Raw genomic sequence first — 17,966 nt, forward strand, 5'->3', positions numbered from 1 at the left:
TGAAAATAGCTCTTTCTGCGTGCGTGCGATACCGCATGAGATACTGTGTGTATGTGTTAGATATCAGGGCAAGCACGAGGGTAGGAGTTATGTATTGTGCAATACGAGCGCATGCCCGTGTCTTTATTTGTCCTGTGTGTGTGTGTGTGTGTGTGTGTGTGTGTGTGTGTGTGTAAAATATGTATCAATTGTGTGTGTGTGTGTGTACGCCCGATGTGTGTGTTTTTTTAGTGAACACTGTGTACTTTCCGCTCAAATCCACCGGCACCGTTACCCAAAGCCACCCCATGTGTGTAAACATCTCCTGGCTGACCTGCAGCCATAACGTGGTTAAACAGATTCATGATCGGACATTGTATTGGATTATGGAGCCAGCTGAGCCCTCAGCTCCCCCACGTGCTCACTGAGCTTTACCACCCTGGCAATCATGCTCAAAACTTGATTATGAGTGCACACACACACACACACACACACACACACACACACACTCACACCCACACAAACAACGAGAGAGACTGAGAGAGAGAGAGAGAGAGAACACTGAAACACTTTTCAATGTGTCCTTCATAACAGACATAAATATTTTTATAAGGTTATGGAGAAGTCAGCGGAGGACACACACACATGCAACAGCAAACACACACACACTCACAGGGCCGCTGCTGCCAGTTTTGGGGAAATTAAATCAGACCAATCAGACAAATGCTTACCGCTCCAAGACTTCGAAAGAAATTGGGCGGAAAAAAAATGTATTTTTCTGTCAGGAAAAAGCCATCACCAAATGTCATAGTATTATAGTGTGTGTGTGTGTGGGAGTGGGGGGGGGGGGTGTCTGTGTTTATGTGTCTGTAATTGTGGGTGTGTGGTTGTATACTATGTACTATGTTTGCATTCTTGTTTGTGTTCTATATGTTATGAAGCCATACACAGAATTTCTCATAGAAGCCTATCCTGCCAGGATGGAAATAGAAGTAAACTGGGTGCATGTATTTCACTGAGCGAGGCGGACTTTGAAGTCTGAAGTTGTTGTTTTTGTTTTGTTCCTGTCCGCAGAGAAAGGCATAGACAAAGAGTATCACACCGTCGGAGCCAGACTGATCAGGCTGGAGGATAAGGTAAGCATCCGGCATCTCCGTGAGGGGCCAGGGCTGTGGCCCGACGGCCTGCCAGCGATCAGATCTCCGGCTGGGCCTGCCTGATGAAATCAGGTCCCCGTGGCTGCTGGAGGTGTTTTGTCTGGGTCGGGGGCGGACACGGGTCCGCCTCAGATGGCTTGAAAAAGACACGGTTCTCTTAGCGTCGCGCGACGACGAGCGTTATCTCCTTCAGGCATCTTAGATCTATGGCCACCGCCACCAGCATGCCACAAGGTGAACACTTTTTTGCCGTTTTTCTTTAGTATTTCTTTTTCTTTATTTACTTTGTGTGTGAGGTTGTTTGAAGGTCAGGCCTGAGATGGGCGCGATGTGTGGCTGCTGGGGCATGACCCCCCCTCCCAACACACACACACACACACACACTGCATCACAGGTTTTCCACAGGACTTCTATCGGTACTCCATTTATTTTATCTTCCAAGACAAGTTTCGGGGAAATAAACAATAAGGGAGGGGAGCAATTTAGAAAGGCATTACCTTAAAACAGGCTGACGTCCATTGCACGGAAGGCAGGAGAGAGGTTGAACCGATTAGTTTTATTTTCCATTTAGGGACTTAAAAGTTGAGAGCAGAGAAAGAAAATGAGATGGGGAAAGAAGAGAGAGGGAGAGAGAGAGAGAGAGAGAGAGAGAGAGAGAGAGCCGTTTGAAAGAGACATAAGTGGGATAAGTGTGGGTGGCTACAGCTGTGTTTTAAAGCACTTCGGCTGTGTCGTGTGCTTTTGCTGAAACTGTATGATGCCAAACTGTGGCCATTCACATAATCCTGCTCACCCTACATCAGCTATTACATTCAAACTATGTCTGTGTGTGTGTGTGTGTGTGTGTGTGTGTGTGTGTCTGTGTGTGTGTGTGAGAGAGAGAGAGTGTGTGAGTGAATGGATGTAGGGATGTGTGGGTGTTATATGGTAACCTCAACCTTCTCGATATTATGACAGTTTAGCATGGATGGGAATAATTACTCTGTAATATAAACAACACCCATACACACACAGTCACGCACAGTCACACCCACACACACACACACACACACACACACACACACGTGTGCGCACACTGACACTGCAAGGACTGTTCATTTGTGAGTAAGTTTGTGTGGATGGGTACATCTTGCCTCAAGTATACTCATGTCAATGCGTGCATGTCCATATTTGGTCATATTTTTGAAGTGGTCTGATTTCTCCCTACAAACTCTTTGTTCTATTGACAGTGAGGAATAAGCTTAAGGGACTGGATAAGTCATTGTTGCGAGAGATGAATATCATAGGTAAGGTTTGTTGAGAAGCAACACATTTGAGAGTTGATTATTAGGGCTAGTTGAGGTATTTGAAAGTTTATTAGCGTGTTTCTTAAATGGCTACTTTTTACCCAAATGGGCTGTACATATCGTAAGTATTGCCCTATATTTTTTATCTGTTTTGTTTTGTAGCCTAGAATGTCATAGTCACACTTACTCACTGGTGATGTGTTTTCTGGTTTGTGTCTGTTTCTGTTTGTGTACCTCTTTGTGGGATACACGATGTAGTGTCATATCACGAAAACATGCGCTCTACCCAATAATAAATCTGCACAAAACCGAGCCAGAGCATAAATGTCCAACAAACCACAGGTTGTTGTGTCAGCCCATGCGGCTCTTGCATCATACTGCTGAGTGATTCATTTAACCCTGGCCTCCCTGTAATTGGCTGGTTTGAATTCACTGGTGCATGTCTAATTGAAACGGCCTGCAAGGTTGCGTGTGTATGAGTGAGTGAGTGTGTACATCTGTCTGTGTGTGCATGCTGGTGCGTTAGAATTTTTTATTTGCATTTCTTCCTGTGTGGATGTATGTGTGTGTGACACTTAACACGTGTATTGTGTGAGAAAGCGGTTATGCGGTTGGGTGTGAACTCGATGGAGTATTTTAATATGTATGTGTATTTGCGTTTGTTTGTTTGTGTACATGTGTGCGTCTGTGTGCACGCGTGTGTAAAGGGCCAGGGTACAATCATGACGCCAGACCTTAATGGTCCCTGACCGAAGCTTATCCCGACGGACCAGATGAGGGCACACACACACACACACACACACACACACACACACACACATACACACACACACACACACACACACACACACACACACACACACACACACACACACAGGGGAGGCTGCCCTTAGCCTCCTGTGAGCCCTCTCGCTCAATGGCCCATTAACTCTGCTGCTGTTATGATTGCCATCTCCTGATTGGTAACGCAAAGCTGCGTCTAAATAGCGCGGCCCCCATTCCCCCGGGGCCAAACAGCACTGTACGGCCACAGACGCAGAGCCTAAGCGAAAGTGAAGAATCCCAAATGAGCCAAACCCTGGAGTTTAGGGACTGGGAATGGGGGAGGAGGGGGAGTTTGGAAACTACCCTCTTTTGCTGTCTTTCCCTTTCTCTTTCATTCTCTCTCTCTCTCTCTCCATCTCGCTCTCTCTTTCTCCTCTTTTTGTCCCCCACTTTCTCCTTCTCTCTCTTTCTCTCTCTTTCTCTCTCCTCTCACTCATCTCTCTTTCTCTTTGTCCTCTCTCTTTGTCCTTCTCTCTCTCCTCTCTCACTCTCTCCTCTCTCTCTCTTTCCGTCTCGCTCTCTCTCTTTCATTCTCCTCTCACTCCTTCTCTCTTTTTTCTTTCTCCTTCTCTCTCTCTCTCTCTCTCTCTCTCTCTCTCTCTGGTGGTGGAGCTCAGCCCCACTCTGAGTGCCATGTGGGTTCCATGAGCCTCTGCTCTCCCGGGTCGGGCTTGAAGCGAGCGCACATGCTAATGACTCTCTCTCTCTCGTGCCGCCGCCTCCATATATAGAGAGTGTGAGTAAGACAGTGAAAGCGAGAATGAGCGAAACAGAAACGGCGGGAAGGGAGGGAGAGAGGACGACTTGGCAGAGAGAGCGAGAGAGAGAGAGAGAGAGAGAGAGAGAGTAGCGAGAGGAGGAAGGGTGTAAGACAGGGGGTGAGAGGGGGGCAATAGATTGCGAGGGAGGGAGTCAGAGATTGGAGACAGACTTGTTGTGACATGGTTACGGTGTCGAGGCACACCTGGTACTCTATCGCTCGTGTGTGTGTGTGTGTGTGTGTGTGTGTGTGTGTGTGTGTGTGTGTGTGTGTGTGTGTGTGTGTGTGTGAAACGAGGGCCTCTCCGTGCCCTGGAGGCGGCAGGTGCGTGTACCCACTGACCTCCAGCTGAGTGCATTCCAGCCTTTACGTCTCATTGTTTTGTTTTTTTGTTTTGTTTTGTTTAGTTTTTTTCCCCCCTCTCCTCCCCGATAGCAGCCATGTGTGGCAGATAGCAGCCTCGTCCACATGCTCCGTCTTCACCTCCCTGCCACAGACCTTCCCAGAAACTCACTAGACCGTATCTGCGGCGAGATTTCCCCCTAATCACACAGTATCCACTGCAGCAGAACACAATCAGGCTATAAATATGCCCCATTCTGAGAAATGGCGTGGGGCGGGGGGAGAGGGGGGGGGGGCATGGAGTCCATGGGGATGTTCTCACATCAGTGGGTTTGGGGTTATCTGGTTGCGTTGGCACAGAAAAGGCACAGTCAGGGATTTTTGCCCAGACCTGAACTCAACAAGCTCAAGCCAGCCAAGTTGAACTGGCTGTGTTGCCCAGAGATTAAAAGAACAATGATTGAGTATGTTTGATGGTTATGAATGTTGTTCCAGTGTTTATTTGGGGTGATCAGAAAATACAGGCGTCTCCTACTCCTATCTAATTACATTAAAAACACTTGGCATTAAGATTTCACATATTAAAACCCAAAAATTACAAGGTCACTGCAGAATTTACTAATATTTGTTATTTAAAATATATTTCATGGCAATGCTGAACATTATCAAAAATCTGCAATAGCTAATGTAATTGTGTATTGAATCAAGGGGCCTCCTGTTACTTCTGCCTCTGAGGTTTGTATGATGTGTGTGCAGTGTGTAGCTGAACAGATGGTTTATGTTTGTGATGCAGTTGTGCCATTCGTGTGTGGAGGCGTACTGTTTACTTTGGAGTCAGATTGATGAGATGGAGCTGAAAGGGTTACTGGGTGTCAGATGTTGTTCTAGGCACACACTGATTTATGTATAAATATACTCCGTACCAAATATTCTCCTGTAGAAATATGAGATATTCACTTTGAAACCGTGCATTGTATGTTATCTGTATGTCGATGATATTGTGCTTGATTTTGGGTGTTTTTGTGTTTGTATGCGTGAGCAGCACAGTGTTTTGTGTGCCGCTGTGTGTGTTTCTATTGTGTTTTGTGTGTGTGTGTGTGTGTGTGTGTGTGTGTGTGTGTGTGTGCACAAAACACAAACCTATAAATTGATTTGATTCAAAATACGAAACTATTTTCTTCAACCCAATAAGATACAACTAACAAAACACTATTTTGTATTTGAATACTTATTTTAAATACAAGTATCATAAATACTGCCCATCCCTGTGTGTGTGTGTGTGTGTGTGTGTGTGTTTGTGTGAGTTTGAAAGCATGATTTGCCTTCTTTCTCTTCTCCAACCACAGTGCTTTTGCTTTTATGTGCGGCTCTGGTGGCCACAAGCTTTCCCCTCAGGCGCTGGACAATGAGCGGCCTTTGACTGGCTGTACTCTGTGTGGTCAGAGTGTCTCCAAGTTCTCCTTGGCCTCTCTCTGGGTTTTGTGTGTGTGTCTCTGTGTGTGTGTGTGTTTGTGCGTGCGCGTGTGTGTGTGTGTGTGTGTGTGTGTGTGTGTGTGTGTGTGTGTGTGTGTGTATGGCGCTTGCATTAGCATGAAAGTAGCTTGCCTCGTCCTCGTCTCGGCGGTTCCATAGCGTGAGCGGTCCAGGCGTTGAGTAATACTCTATTAATATGTCCGTCCGCTGCGCTGGCGGACAGTGATTTATATACCTGTCGGACAAAGCCGCACATCACAACAAACACGCCTATTCTCCTGGGCCCGGCAGCTTTTGATGCGTGCCTCTGAAACAGAGCTTTTCTTATGAAGATGGATTGCGCTCCAGCACACCATCAAGGCCTCTGACGGTCAGGATGAAAAATATGGTCCGAGACAGGCCTGAGCATAGCCCCTGTGAGTAGAAAATGGCTTTTAAATGAGACTGGAGTAAGAATACGTGTCCTGTTAGGCGGGTTTTTTTTAGAGGAAAACTTCTTTTTCACAAGGCCAGAGTTGTGTGTCATGAATGAAGCGGTCGATGAAAGAAAGTTAGCCGGGCGGGATTGGTCAAGGAATACGCCAACCCTTGCTCTTTCTCTCTCTCTCTCTCTTTTTTGAAATGCAGAGTGGGATTTGAAAGGTGCCATTCTCCTCCAGCAGCACCTTGTCTCCTAGAACTGGCCGTGTCCCCTCCTCCCCTCCCCCGCAGCATAAAGCCCCACCATAAATTGCCACTTTTGATTACATTATGGGTGTGCAGCGCAGCGCAGCGCCGGCTTAATGTCTCTCAAGTAATGAGAGGGGAGAGCAAGGTGGGTACGAATTCAATTTACATTGGTCAAGATTTATGGGCGAGATCAGAAGGTTAAACGGGTTTAAATCCTCCATCAGCCTCTAATGCGGACTTGTTTTGACACTTGTTTCTCACACAGTGTGTTAATATTTGTGCTATAGAATTTCCACGTCCCATAAGTCAACATGCACGGCATGTCATCGGTGAAGGAGAGAAGTGGAGTGGGGGGATGAAGGGAGTTGAGGCTTCAGAAATCGAATGAGTAATCCTGCCCAGAAGAGACAGTGAGAGAGAGGGAGAGAGAGTCTGTGTCATGACATTGTAATGGGGCAGAGTGAGCTGTCTGGAAGTGATGCCAATGGTGCATAGCAGGAATATTTGACGTGTTTTGTTTGTTTGCGGGAAGTCCATCTGCAAAGCATTTCTATGGTCTGAGCTGAACACCATCTACCCGGCCGTCCCGGACCCCCTTGTTTAGACTGTTCCTCCAGCCACATACACACACACACACGCATAAACACACCCATAAACAGACACACACATGCACACAATCACACCCATACACAGATGTACACATACACATAAACACACGTGTGTAGAAACACATGCACACACATACACACACACAAACACACGACTGTGGTTCCTTGCGACCATCTCAACAAGCTGTAAACACCCAGCCCGTCACACACATAGTACTGTTGTCTTTTCCATTCTGCCTTGTCAAGTATGCCATAAACACACCCGGCTAGTGCAAACACACACGCGGAGATACCCACACAATCAGGGCGTCGCAGGTCTGCGGACGCGGCCCTTGTCGGTGGGTTGGAGGTAAACAACCCCCAGCCTCCCAGCACATCCACATCACCCAGCCGGCCAGCGTCTGACCAGCACAGAGCGCCTCATTAGTCCAGTTCCTGGAGGCCTGTCCAAGCTCCACGCCACCACCAACCCTAAGTGCCCTCAAGCCCGCTGTCCACCCCCCCCCCCCCTCCCTCCTCGTTCTCCCACCCACACTCCCTCCTCACCCACCGGTTCAGCCTTTCAAAAAGCTCCCCTCCAGCTACAGACTTGCCTAATGAGGCCTGCTTTTCAGAGCTGTGGAGGAATTGCCCCTCCACAACACACCCACCCACCCACAACAGCCTCACCCACCCTGTCCCCAATCCACCCCTTCCCCTCACACCCCCACTAAGGAAGAGCCCAATTTGAGTCACGTCTCTTCCCGCACAAGTGACGACACCCTCATAAATTCATCCAGGGTGTGTTTCCCTGGTAGACGCTCCCCTCCCTGGCCAACATTGATACTGTAAGTCTCCTGACACATCAGTGCAGAGTGCAGATGAAGCGCGCTGGGCCATGGCCAGACACTCTCCCCTTCCCCTGCACTCGCCCACACACACTGAACCAGGGCGCTTATCCGCAACCATTGCAGCACGGCACAGCACAGCACAGCACAGTGTTCGCTGGTTGTGGATGAAGCGAGAGGTTGGGGTGATGCCTGGAGACCGTGAGCGAGGGTGTGGATGAACACGCCTGGAGACAGTGGAGTGTATTGGAATATGGAGGTCAGCCCAGCCCAGCCTCATCCACACCCATTTCCTGGGAAGTGCCTCAGCTTTTACAGCTCCCGCTACCCCAACAACCAGCCATCACGGAGGCCTTTTTAAACAGAGCCAATTGGGGGCAGTAACTGGACAGGGTTAAATGATTTGGGTGGAGTTTTCCTGTAGGATAGATTTGGAGCGTGTGTTTAGGGGTGGAGGGGGTCATGGGGTGATTGTTCACTCTTTAGCTTGGAATGGATCAAACAACAAGAAATTATTCTCCTTTTATTGACCTTAGTGGGAACTGGTGAGCTGGTGGAACCCTCTGGATCGTTGCCTTGTTTGATGTTACCGCCGAGTCGCCCTCCACGCTTGTAGGACGTGCGGTATTAGCGCAGGGCTCCACACTCGGTGCGCATGACATGACGTGCATTCTGAGATCACATGAGATTATCCCCTTCTACCACCTCGCTGCATCTAATCCCATTTGGATTTCCTGGCCTTGCGGCCCGGCCCCCCTCTTTTTTTTTGGTGATTTTCACCAAAACAGTTTCACTTCAATCTCCAGCATTTAAGTCACTAGAAAGTATTGCAGTACAGTAGTTTGGGGTCAGGTTTGGCTCTTTGGTTTCGCTCTCAGGAATCCATGTTTGAGCAGAAAGGAGGCTCGTCTCGTTCCCTGCATCCTCTCTCTCTGTCTCTCTCTCTCTCTCTCTTGCTCTCTCACTCTTCTCTTCCTTCACCCTGAGCTCAGGTCCAGCTGGCACAGGGACCTGTCCTAGCCAGCCCTGCCTGCCTCTCTCTCTCTCTACCTCTCTCTCTATCTCGCTCTCTCTCTCTCCCTCTCTCTCCCTCTCTCTCTCTCTCTGCTCCGTTGCTGGGGCTGATATATGTTTGGCTGCTGCGCAGGAGCCAGGCTGCACAGAGTGGACTAAACAAAGAGAGGAAACTTGGCACGGCGCTCACCCGCCCGCCTTGCCGCCCGCTCGCTCACTCGCTCGCCGACTGTAATGGCCTCTACTGTACTCACAGGCCATTCACAAGCCAGCCTGGGCCGTGGACCGACCTCTCCCGCTCTGTCTAGACCAAACCGGACAAAAACGCTAAGAGCAGGGGGGGGGGGTGGGGGGGGGGGGCAGGCTGAGAGCCCTCACATCCCTTTGCAGGGCTATTCTTTAAATCAAAGGTTATCCTACGGTTATCCCACAGTTGATCAAACATTTCCTGTGGACGCCCAGACCACGCATGCCCCTTTGATTACCTGAGCGCCATTCTTTAACGTTTTAGCCCCACACTTCCCCTCTGTGGAACTCCCGTCTGATTTGAAAAGAAAGAATCTCGGGGGGAGAAAGGGATATGGATTTGAAGTGAATTATACGTCCATATGCCGAGAGATGAAGGCTCAAATCTGTTATTTAAAGCCACGTATCTACCAGGGGCAGAGTTGACTCGTCGTAAATTAAGCGGTGGAGCGCACAGCGTCGCCATGCTGTCTCCCAGGCCTCTCTGGTGTTACAAGCGCTTGGCGGGGTCCCGCTACACGGCCGTAAACACACACACTACATTTCCCCTTTAATTAGTCGCCCCGTCTCCAACCCGAGGTTTATATTTTTACACGTATATTTTATTGTGGCGCTCATGCACCACCTCGTCTCGTAGCCTGACTAGCCCCACCCCCCCCCCCCACCCCCCCGCCCCTTCTAACGACGCTCTCGAGCCCTAGACGAGGGCGAGTTAGAGTTCTTTGGGGAAGGTGAAGGAGGAGGTTGTTGTCAGCGAGTGAAGTAGGGGCCTGTTGTTTTTTTTTTTTATTTAACTGGTCCTGCTTGCAGTTTCTCTTCCCTATGCTGCGAGCGCTCCTGGTGCCACCCCCTTCTCCTGGGGCTCAGTAAATCAGTCTGCTCCGCGGGGGGAGAAATGTAAACTAAGCGACTCCTAGTCGTGGAAATCACTACAGAGACTGCGAGTGTAAATGCCACTGTTAACCTTTGACTGTAGTCTGTGTTTGTGTGTGTGTGTATGTTTGTGTGTGTATGTGTATAAGTCTGTGTGTGTGTATGTGTATAAGTGTGTGTGTGTGTGTGTAGTGTGTGTGTGTGTGTGTGTGTGTGTGTGTGTGTGTGTGTGTGTCCGTGTGCACGTGCATTCTCATGTGCCTCTGGGTGTATTTGTGTGTGTGCAGGCGCGTTTAACCTACTCCGAGTGAACTCGTAAAAAAGCATAAATCTCTTTTAAAATGAGCCACGGTGCACGGAACATGCTTTTAACTGAGTAATGCATAGTTAGGCACCAAAAACATTTGCTCACCAAGCCTATAACTGCTGGCGATATTTTTCCACCAAAGCAGGACTTTCTCAGACAGAGAAAAAAGCAGAGAGAGGGAGGTGAGTGAAACTGAGGAAACAAGCAAGGGTCAGTGCTCCACTCGCTCACAACACAACACATGTGTGAGCATGGTGAAGAAGAAAGAGAATGAGCGAAAAAGAAAGAGAGAGGAGGGAGAGTGAGAAAGAGAGTGAGCGAGAAAGAGAAGGAGAATAAGTGAGAGAAAGAGAGAGAAAAGGAGGAGGTAGAGTAAGAAAGAGAGAGAAAAGAAGGAGGTAGAGTGAGAAAGAGAGAGAGAGAAAGAGAGTAGTTGTGAGTAGTAGAGTGAGAGAGCGTTGTGGCATAACCACCTGTTACTAATCCTGCTGCATTTATAGCTCTGTTGGAGGCCAGAGTGTCGCCTGCGGTCGAGACATGGTCCGCTCGCTGCCTTCCCCCGAGGCAAGGCTCTGCCACCACCAAAAGACACACTCGCTCGCTCACTCGCTCTTTTTTTCACTGCTTTTTTCTCTCTGTTGCCTTCTCTGTCTCTCTTCTCTTCTCTCTCCCTGTCTTCTCCCCTCTCTCTCTCACACTCGTTCGCTTTCTTTCACACACACACACACTCACACACACACACACACACACACACACACACTTAGTCTCCTCGCTGACTCTCTTTCCTCTTTCCTGCACTCTTGTTCACATGCAAACGTTTGACAAGTCCTTTAGACCCTGCCGCACTTGTTTTATGAACGCTTGGACAGGAAATGAAGTTTTTGCAGAATAAATAGCCTGTTTATCCATTCTTGGTTTAATGCTGTCAAGATATGTCCAGTATATTTGTGGTTTGTGTGGTTTTAGGTTGTTTTGGATGTCCTGGTACACTTGTATGAAATGGGCCTCTGATGTGCAGGGCTTTGCCTCGATGGCAGTTAATTATTAAGGCCACTGTTCATTGAACATGATAAATGTTGTCTTGTGATTCTCCCACTATGCACATCTGCATAGCTCTCCATTTGTGCTCTTTCTCTCAGACAGTCATTCTCTCCTCCCTCTCTCTCTCTCTCTCTTTTTCTCTCTCTCTCTCTCTCTCTGTCTTGCTCCCTCTCACTGCTGAGTATGAGTGTACTTGCACGTGTATGAGAGTGTGAGTCAGTGAGTGTGTGTGTATGTGTATGTGTGTGTGTCAGTGTATCTATGCATGTACTCACACGTTTTTGAACTTACAACTCTGTGGATTTATCTCTGTGTGTGTGCGGGTGTGGGTGAGCATGTACCTGCATGGGTGCTAATGTGTGTGTGTTTGTGTTTGTATGTGTGTGTGAGAGAGAGAGAGAAAGAGAGAGAGGGGGGACAGAGAGAGAGAGAGAGAGAGAGAGAGTGTGTGTGTGTGTGTGTCTGTGCACGCCTTCTCCATTGGCTTTTCCATGTTGTGGCTGACCCCAGGTCTCCTCACCCTGTTGCCAGACATGCGTGTCATGTGAACAGCCCATCTCTCAACCTTGTAGCAGCCAACACACACACACACCCCACTTTCAGCAGAGCCATAAGTGCTCCATAATTTAGTCTACACCCATCCCCTCCCCCCACACTTTATTATCTGTCACAATGCTAAAGATATGATTCAATTTAGCCCGCTGTTGTTCTTGGTGTTTTATCTCCATCTAATTTGATTCTTTTTATCTTGGAAGCTTGTTATGGCTTTCTACTTTCTCTGTTTTAATCTGTTCTCAGGGTTTTGTTTGTGATTTGTTTGTATCACTTTTCACCAGTGAAATCTAGTTTCTGTGTTTGTGTTTTGGTGTGTTGTTCGGCACATAGGCGGGTGTTGTGTTTCTCACAGAGACGTTCTTCTGCGGAGCGCTGCTCCAACCACAGAGCTCCGACTGTCTGTCATTTAGCCTGACTTTTGCAAGCCGCTCTGGCTTAACAAATGCGCCCGTCCCGTGAACAACAACAGCCTTGTCGCACTGCGTCCGTGTGTGTGTGTGAGCGCGTGCGTGTGTGCGCGCGTGTGTGAATGTACGCGTGTGTGTATGTGTGTGCCTGAGTGTCGACCACATCGGCTCCATTTTGCCTCCCAGTCCGTAGCGCTGCCTCTGCTGCTGTTGCTGTAGTCGTGTTAAGAGAGACCACAGCCTCCTCACTCAACACCTTAGAAGTGGCTCAGGGTTCACTGGGTATTTGGCACGGCAGCCCACTCTGCCTGCCTGCCTGCACCCCTCCTCTCCCTCCTCTCCCTCCTCATCCCATGCCTGCTCTCTGGGCTGCAGCTCTGTTGTGGATTGTACACCCCTCCCAACAACAGTCACTAGACTCAGAAGCTAATCCGTTAGCTTGATTGATTCTCTCGATTGATCTTCTTGCTACTTTTCTTTTATGATGGGCAATTACAACGATTGGGTAATGCTTGTGTTGTAAGAGAGAGGGCAGTGTGTAATCAGTGACTGTTATTTGGCTCTCCCCGTCGCTGACCACTGAGGTTAACCACCACTTGTGTTACACTGCATTACATCTCGGCAACAATGCGCCATGCGTGGCTTGCTTTCTTTCTTTAGCGGGATCACAAAACGAGAAAGGAGTCGCTGGGAAACTCGATACGCACTCCACCCTCGAAATTATACTCTGAGGGTGCCAGACACTACTACAATAACAGCCTGTGTTTCTCTCTTTCGTTCTCTCAGTCTCCTTCTCGCTCTCAGTCTCCCCCTCGCTCTCAGTCTCTCTCTCTCAGTCTCTCTCTCTCTCTCTCTCTGTCTCTCTCTCTCTCTCTGTCTTTAACGCTCTTTTTTCCCTCTAGTGACTATGCTAGTTGAAGCACACTTCTCTCATTGGCTCTCAAGGCAGGAAACCGCTCAGAGTCTCACACTGTGGTGGTCCTATCAGAGAGAGGGCATGTGGGTCACATGACACGGCAGCTCATCCCGGGCGCTCGGAAGGGCAGACCACAAGTCACGGCGGGCCAGCTGGGGAGGCTTTTGGCAACGCCGTCGCCCGCGCTCTCGCCAGACACTCCACCCCCCCCCACCACCACCACTAACACCCCCCTGCCCCTGCGTCGTCGGCAGTCGCTATCAGGATCACGCCATCCTCTCCCGTGCACCGCCACTTTGATCTACCGTCTTCCCCGAGTGCCGCCCTTCACTTACACTGCGGACAGAGTTTAAGAGGTTATGACAACATGGCGCAAGCAAAGCATACACCAGAAATTGACGACGTCTTCAAGTTTTTGCACGCAAGAGAGACAGAGAGGGAGAGAGAGAGAGAGAGAGAGGAGGAGGAGGCCGGGCTAGTGCATGGCCTCGCAAACATATGGGAATGTGATGATGCGTCTAAACAGCCAGACGCTGTGGGCTGCATCTGGTCGAGTTAAATGTCTGGTAATGGCAGGGTTACTCTACGGGACTGCGGTGCAGGGGGGGGGGGGGGGGGGGGGCGCAGGGACCGAGCCACTATGGCAGAGCTGAGCAGGAGTAATGAGGGGGTGGTGGTTTTGCCGAGGGAGGGGGTGGGGGGGGGGTCTAGATAAGATTGGATGTTCAGGGGCTTTGGGAGCAACCAAGCAACCCCCATACCCTCCTCTTCTCTCCCCACCCTTTTGCCCCCCCCCCCCACCCCTCCCATAATGTGGCCCCTCTAATGACTAATGGGGCTGGTGTGGCTTTCCCCTCGGAGACACAATTCACTGTGTCTGTCCACTGTCACCAATTACTGCACTGGAGCCAGACCATTAGGGGCTTCAGACTGCAGGGAGTAGAGGACCTCGAAAAATTCCATTATATATCTTGTCAGCTCAATCTACAGTATGCAGCGAGATAGGGCTATATTTAAAATAGGGGTTGTTCGAGTAGTGCCAAAATGGCAGTCATTACTCTGATACTGCTCTGGTATTTATGTTAGAAGCCCAATTTGTGCGCTGCTGATGATAGGTTTGTGTCATGTCTGCAAAGATTTTGGACTGCAGGGGCTTTCGTGGCCGCACACTTAACATGGCAGCCCATTATGGGGAAAGTGTTCCCAGGAGCAGATGCTTTTTGGTGCTGGTGACAGAGCATCTATCTTGGTGATGCCGTCTGGGACGCACTTTTCTTTTTTTTTTGTTTTTTTTTTCTTGTTTTTTTTTTTCAAAGATGGTTCTTAGCGATGACGGAGGCAGACCGGGAGAAGGTGAGGGGAGGAAGCGAAGTCTGTCCAAGAGATAGCTGTGTCACGCAACATCAAGCTCAGTCTGCGATAAGCAGTCAGCACTCACCCCCGCCCACCCCCACCCCTCCACGCACACATCCCACCCCTAAACCCCACCCTGTAAATCCTTATCCTGCGCCGTAGCGGAAAAGGCAAATATTTTAAATGTGATAGAACGATATAATAATAACAACGAGGACTGGCGGAGAGAGAGAGAGAGCGGCTTCGTGCGGAGATAAGCGCAGCAGCTGGCCCGGGCCCTCGCTTCACTCACACCCCTGTCAGCCCTATCACTGCTTTTACCCCAGAGAGGTTAGCCAAATACACCACTCACACACACTTCTCCATTCATGGCAAGTGGAAGGGCTAGGGTTGCAAGGCACTGAATATAGTAGCTTTCCAGGTGCAGCCCAGGGTTTGTATGCCGTCACCTCACGGAGTGCATGACCTGCCTGGCAGCATGAACCCAGTTGCCCGTTGATCCTCCCTGCTGTGCAGAAGGTATAAAGACCTTTTGTTTTAGTGGAAGGGTTTGTTTGGACCTGGTCTTCCTGCCAACTGACCTATAGGTTTAACGTATGGAGGAAACTCCTCAGTTCAATGCCCATTATTTGTGCATACAATTGGTTGCAAGACAGAAATAACTTATATAGCAGAGACTTGATATATGTTGAACAGACTTTTTTGTGTATGCGTGTGGGGGGTCATTATTGTATATACTGATTAGAAGAACGTTTGAGGTGTCTGAGATTTATTCACACCGTTCAGGCTCACTAGTCACAGACATGGCAGGAGGGGAAAAAAAGAGGGAAGCAGCTCCCTCCAACACCTACGGAAGACTTCCTGTTTTCCATAGTGCTGACTCAACATGTGCAGGTGTCCAAAAAGCCCACAGGCTGTGCCCATCCATTACAACACAGAATGGCACTGCATGGTGCCAGGTCTGCAAACAAGGTTATTTCATGCGTCGGAATGAAGATAAATATCTTTAATGCCAACGGAGCTACCAGGAAATTACCCGGCGTTTAAAAATAGTGTACTTCCCCTCATTTGAAAGTAAGCATATCTTTTCTTGAGGACATTTGTAATCCAATCATTACTTGGTCTCTCGGTTGTCATTAGATAGTGCCTGTGGTGCAGAAATGTCAAGGTTTAGCGAAATACCGGCGATTATGTCATCCTCAAAATCTCTCATCCCATGTCATTATATGTGTCAATACCTAATCCATTAAAGCTAGCAGTCAGCCCTTTTGTTGGATGGGAAGCTCGTTTAGGGGTTTGCTGGAATGGCAGGAATCTCTGCTCTCCTCCGTCAGCCCTGGAGAGCTCTCACATGAGCAGCAGGCACGGGTGCTACGTTGTTCTCTGTGCTGCTGTCATTAGGGCTCTCGTGACTCAAATCATCATTCAGTTTAGGCCTCAGCACTTTACCCAGATAAATACAGGCAATGTTTCTGGTATAGCATTCTCCTTTTTCAGACCCTAGGTGGGATGATCGTGTGTATGTTATTTGGCCTTGAATTAGATATTGGGTCATTACAGTCATTTTGCACTGACCTCTTTTTTCCCTCCCACAGCTGGATATTCTTCTTTCTAAGTTTGATTTTCTAAGTATTAGACTAGCTATTTTAATCAGGCCAATGTCATGCTTGGTTCTTAGTTAGAATTACAGGGGAAATACCTTCTGAGAGTGAATGAGACAAGCAGCCCAAGTGTGCTTGATGCAACATGTTCTTTCCTCAGTTGGTACATGCTCTTGGACATGTGCGCAAAACTGTCTGGCACTGGGACCTGTGTGCAGCCCGTTGGCAAAGTGCTACAGTTTATCCAGGTGATAATACAGCGTTCACCTTCAACTGTGTGCCGATTTGAGTCTGGAGTCTGGAATTACTAACACAAAGAGGACAGTCATCCGTCTGCACACTCACTGTTTGAACAATCTGCTGTTCTTACAGTACGTGTGTGCAGACCTTCGCTAGTCTGCCCTCACGCTCCACGCCTGTGTCTCTACCTCCATCTGGGCTGGAAGGACGTGTATAAATAGCCCTCTCTCCTGCAGGGCAGCGGAAAAAAATGCTAGCGCTGCTTGTAAATCAGACACTTATAGCTCTTCATTAAAAGGTAATTGTAGAACATAATGGTGTAATGGTTGTTTTCGGCACACAAAGCCAAGGGGGCTTCTCAAATGCACACCTGAACCATTGTTTTATTCATTTACAAATCAAAACTAGCACCTATCCTTTGCAGCCCAACTTCAATTTCACCATTTGCATTTCATCAACCATCGAGTGTACATTTCATCTTCCCAGAGGGCAAAGACGGATCATTTTCCTCGTCCCTGTGGGCATGGGGGGGGGGGGGGGTGCACAGGGGTCAAGGCATTGTTTAGTGTCATAAATCAGTGCAGCGTTTAGAGGCCAAGTGAATGTGTGCGTTTAGAGGTGTAGGCTTCTGGGCAGTAAATCTGGCGCCGGAATAACAAGGAGTGGGAAGGGCATTGTGTAGTGCCCTTAGCAATGGCGACGCCAATCGGAAATTGGGCATCTGCGGCAACGTCCTTCAAAACCAGCCGACGGATGTTGACTAAGGTTTCAGGTGTTCACCCAACCCCACCCAGAGCCGCACAGACTCTCTAGAGCTCCAGGCATGGACATAGATGGGTTTTTGTTGGGACTCAATTGACCCACAGCTATGGTCAGTTTTTTTTTGTCTGTTTTCTGTTTTTCCCTACGCACTCTTTCCATTGAGTCACAGAAAAACGTCAGTACACAAATGCAATTATATGTCAGGTCTGATAAGGCTGAGAGGATTCTAAACAAACGACAAAAAGAAAACTAAAAAACACGCTCTAAGTGGCTCGCTCGAATGAATTAAGGGCTATTTTCAGGCTCGTAAATGCAGTGGTTTGTTTCTGCTGATGCGATGTGTGTGGGAGTCATTATGTGTACAGTGGTCACATCCAGACCTCCTTTTGAATCCTCTGTCTTTCCCATGGTCCCCCTTTTTGCTGACTGCTCGGGACAGAATCCGTGTCACCATTTTGGGGTTGTTCTCCCGCTCTTTTCCTTTCTCTCACTCTCTCTTTCTCTCTCTTTCCCCCTTCTTCCTCTCTTTTCTCTTGCATTCTCTCCGTCTCGGACGATCGTCTCTCTCTCTCTCTCTGTGATGATTTTAATGAATGTGCCGTGCTCTCTGCGAGGCTTTGTTGGTTTCCCGCTCCTCTGATGTGTGTTGTGTTGTTTTCTCAGTGCCGTTCCTCAAGCAATTTGCGAGAGGCGAAACAAAGAGGAGCTTGTTAGGGTGGTCTCTA

General features: G+C 48.7%; 1 protein-coding gene across 1 annotated transcript in view; it reads left to right on the forward strand.

Moving 5' to 3' along the window:
• kcnq1.2 (potassium voltage-gated channel, KQT-like subfamily, member 1.2) overlaps window positions 1–17,966 on the forward strand; it is a 138,682-nt gene that overhangs the window by 90,244 nt on the left and 30,472 nt on the right. Inside the window, exon 17 of the mRNA XM_062547918.1 lies at window positions 1,054–1,115. Within this exon, the coding sequence (XP_062403902.1) occupies window positions 1,054–1,115 (62 nt within the window). The remainder of the gene's footprint in view (window positions 1–1,053; window positions 1,116–17,966) is intronic.

Source organism: Sardina pilchardus, chromosome 10 (assembly GCF_963854185.1).
Source record: "Sardina pilchardus chromosome 10, fSarPil1.1, whole genome shotgun sequence".
In the NCBI taxonomy this organism is placed as follows: Eukaryota; Metazoa; Chordata; class Actinopteri; order Clupeiformes; family Clupeidae; genus Sardina; species Sardina pilchardus.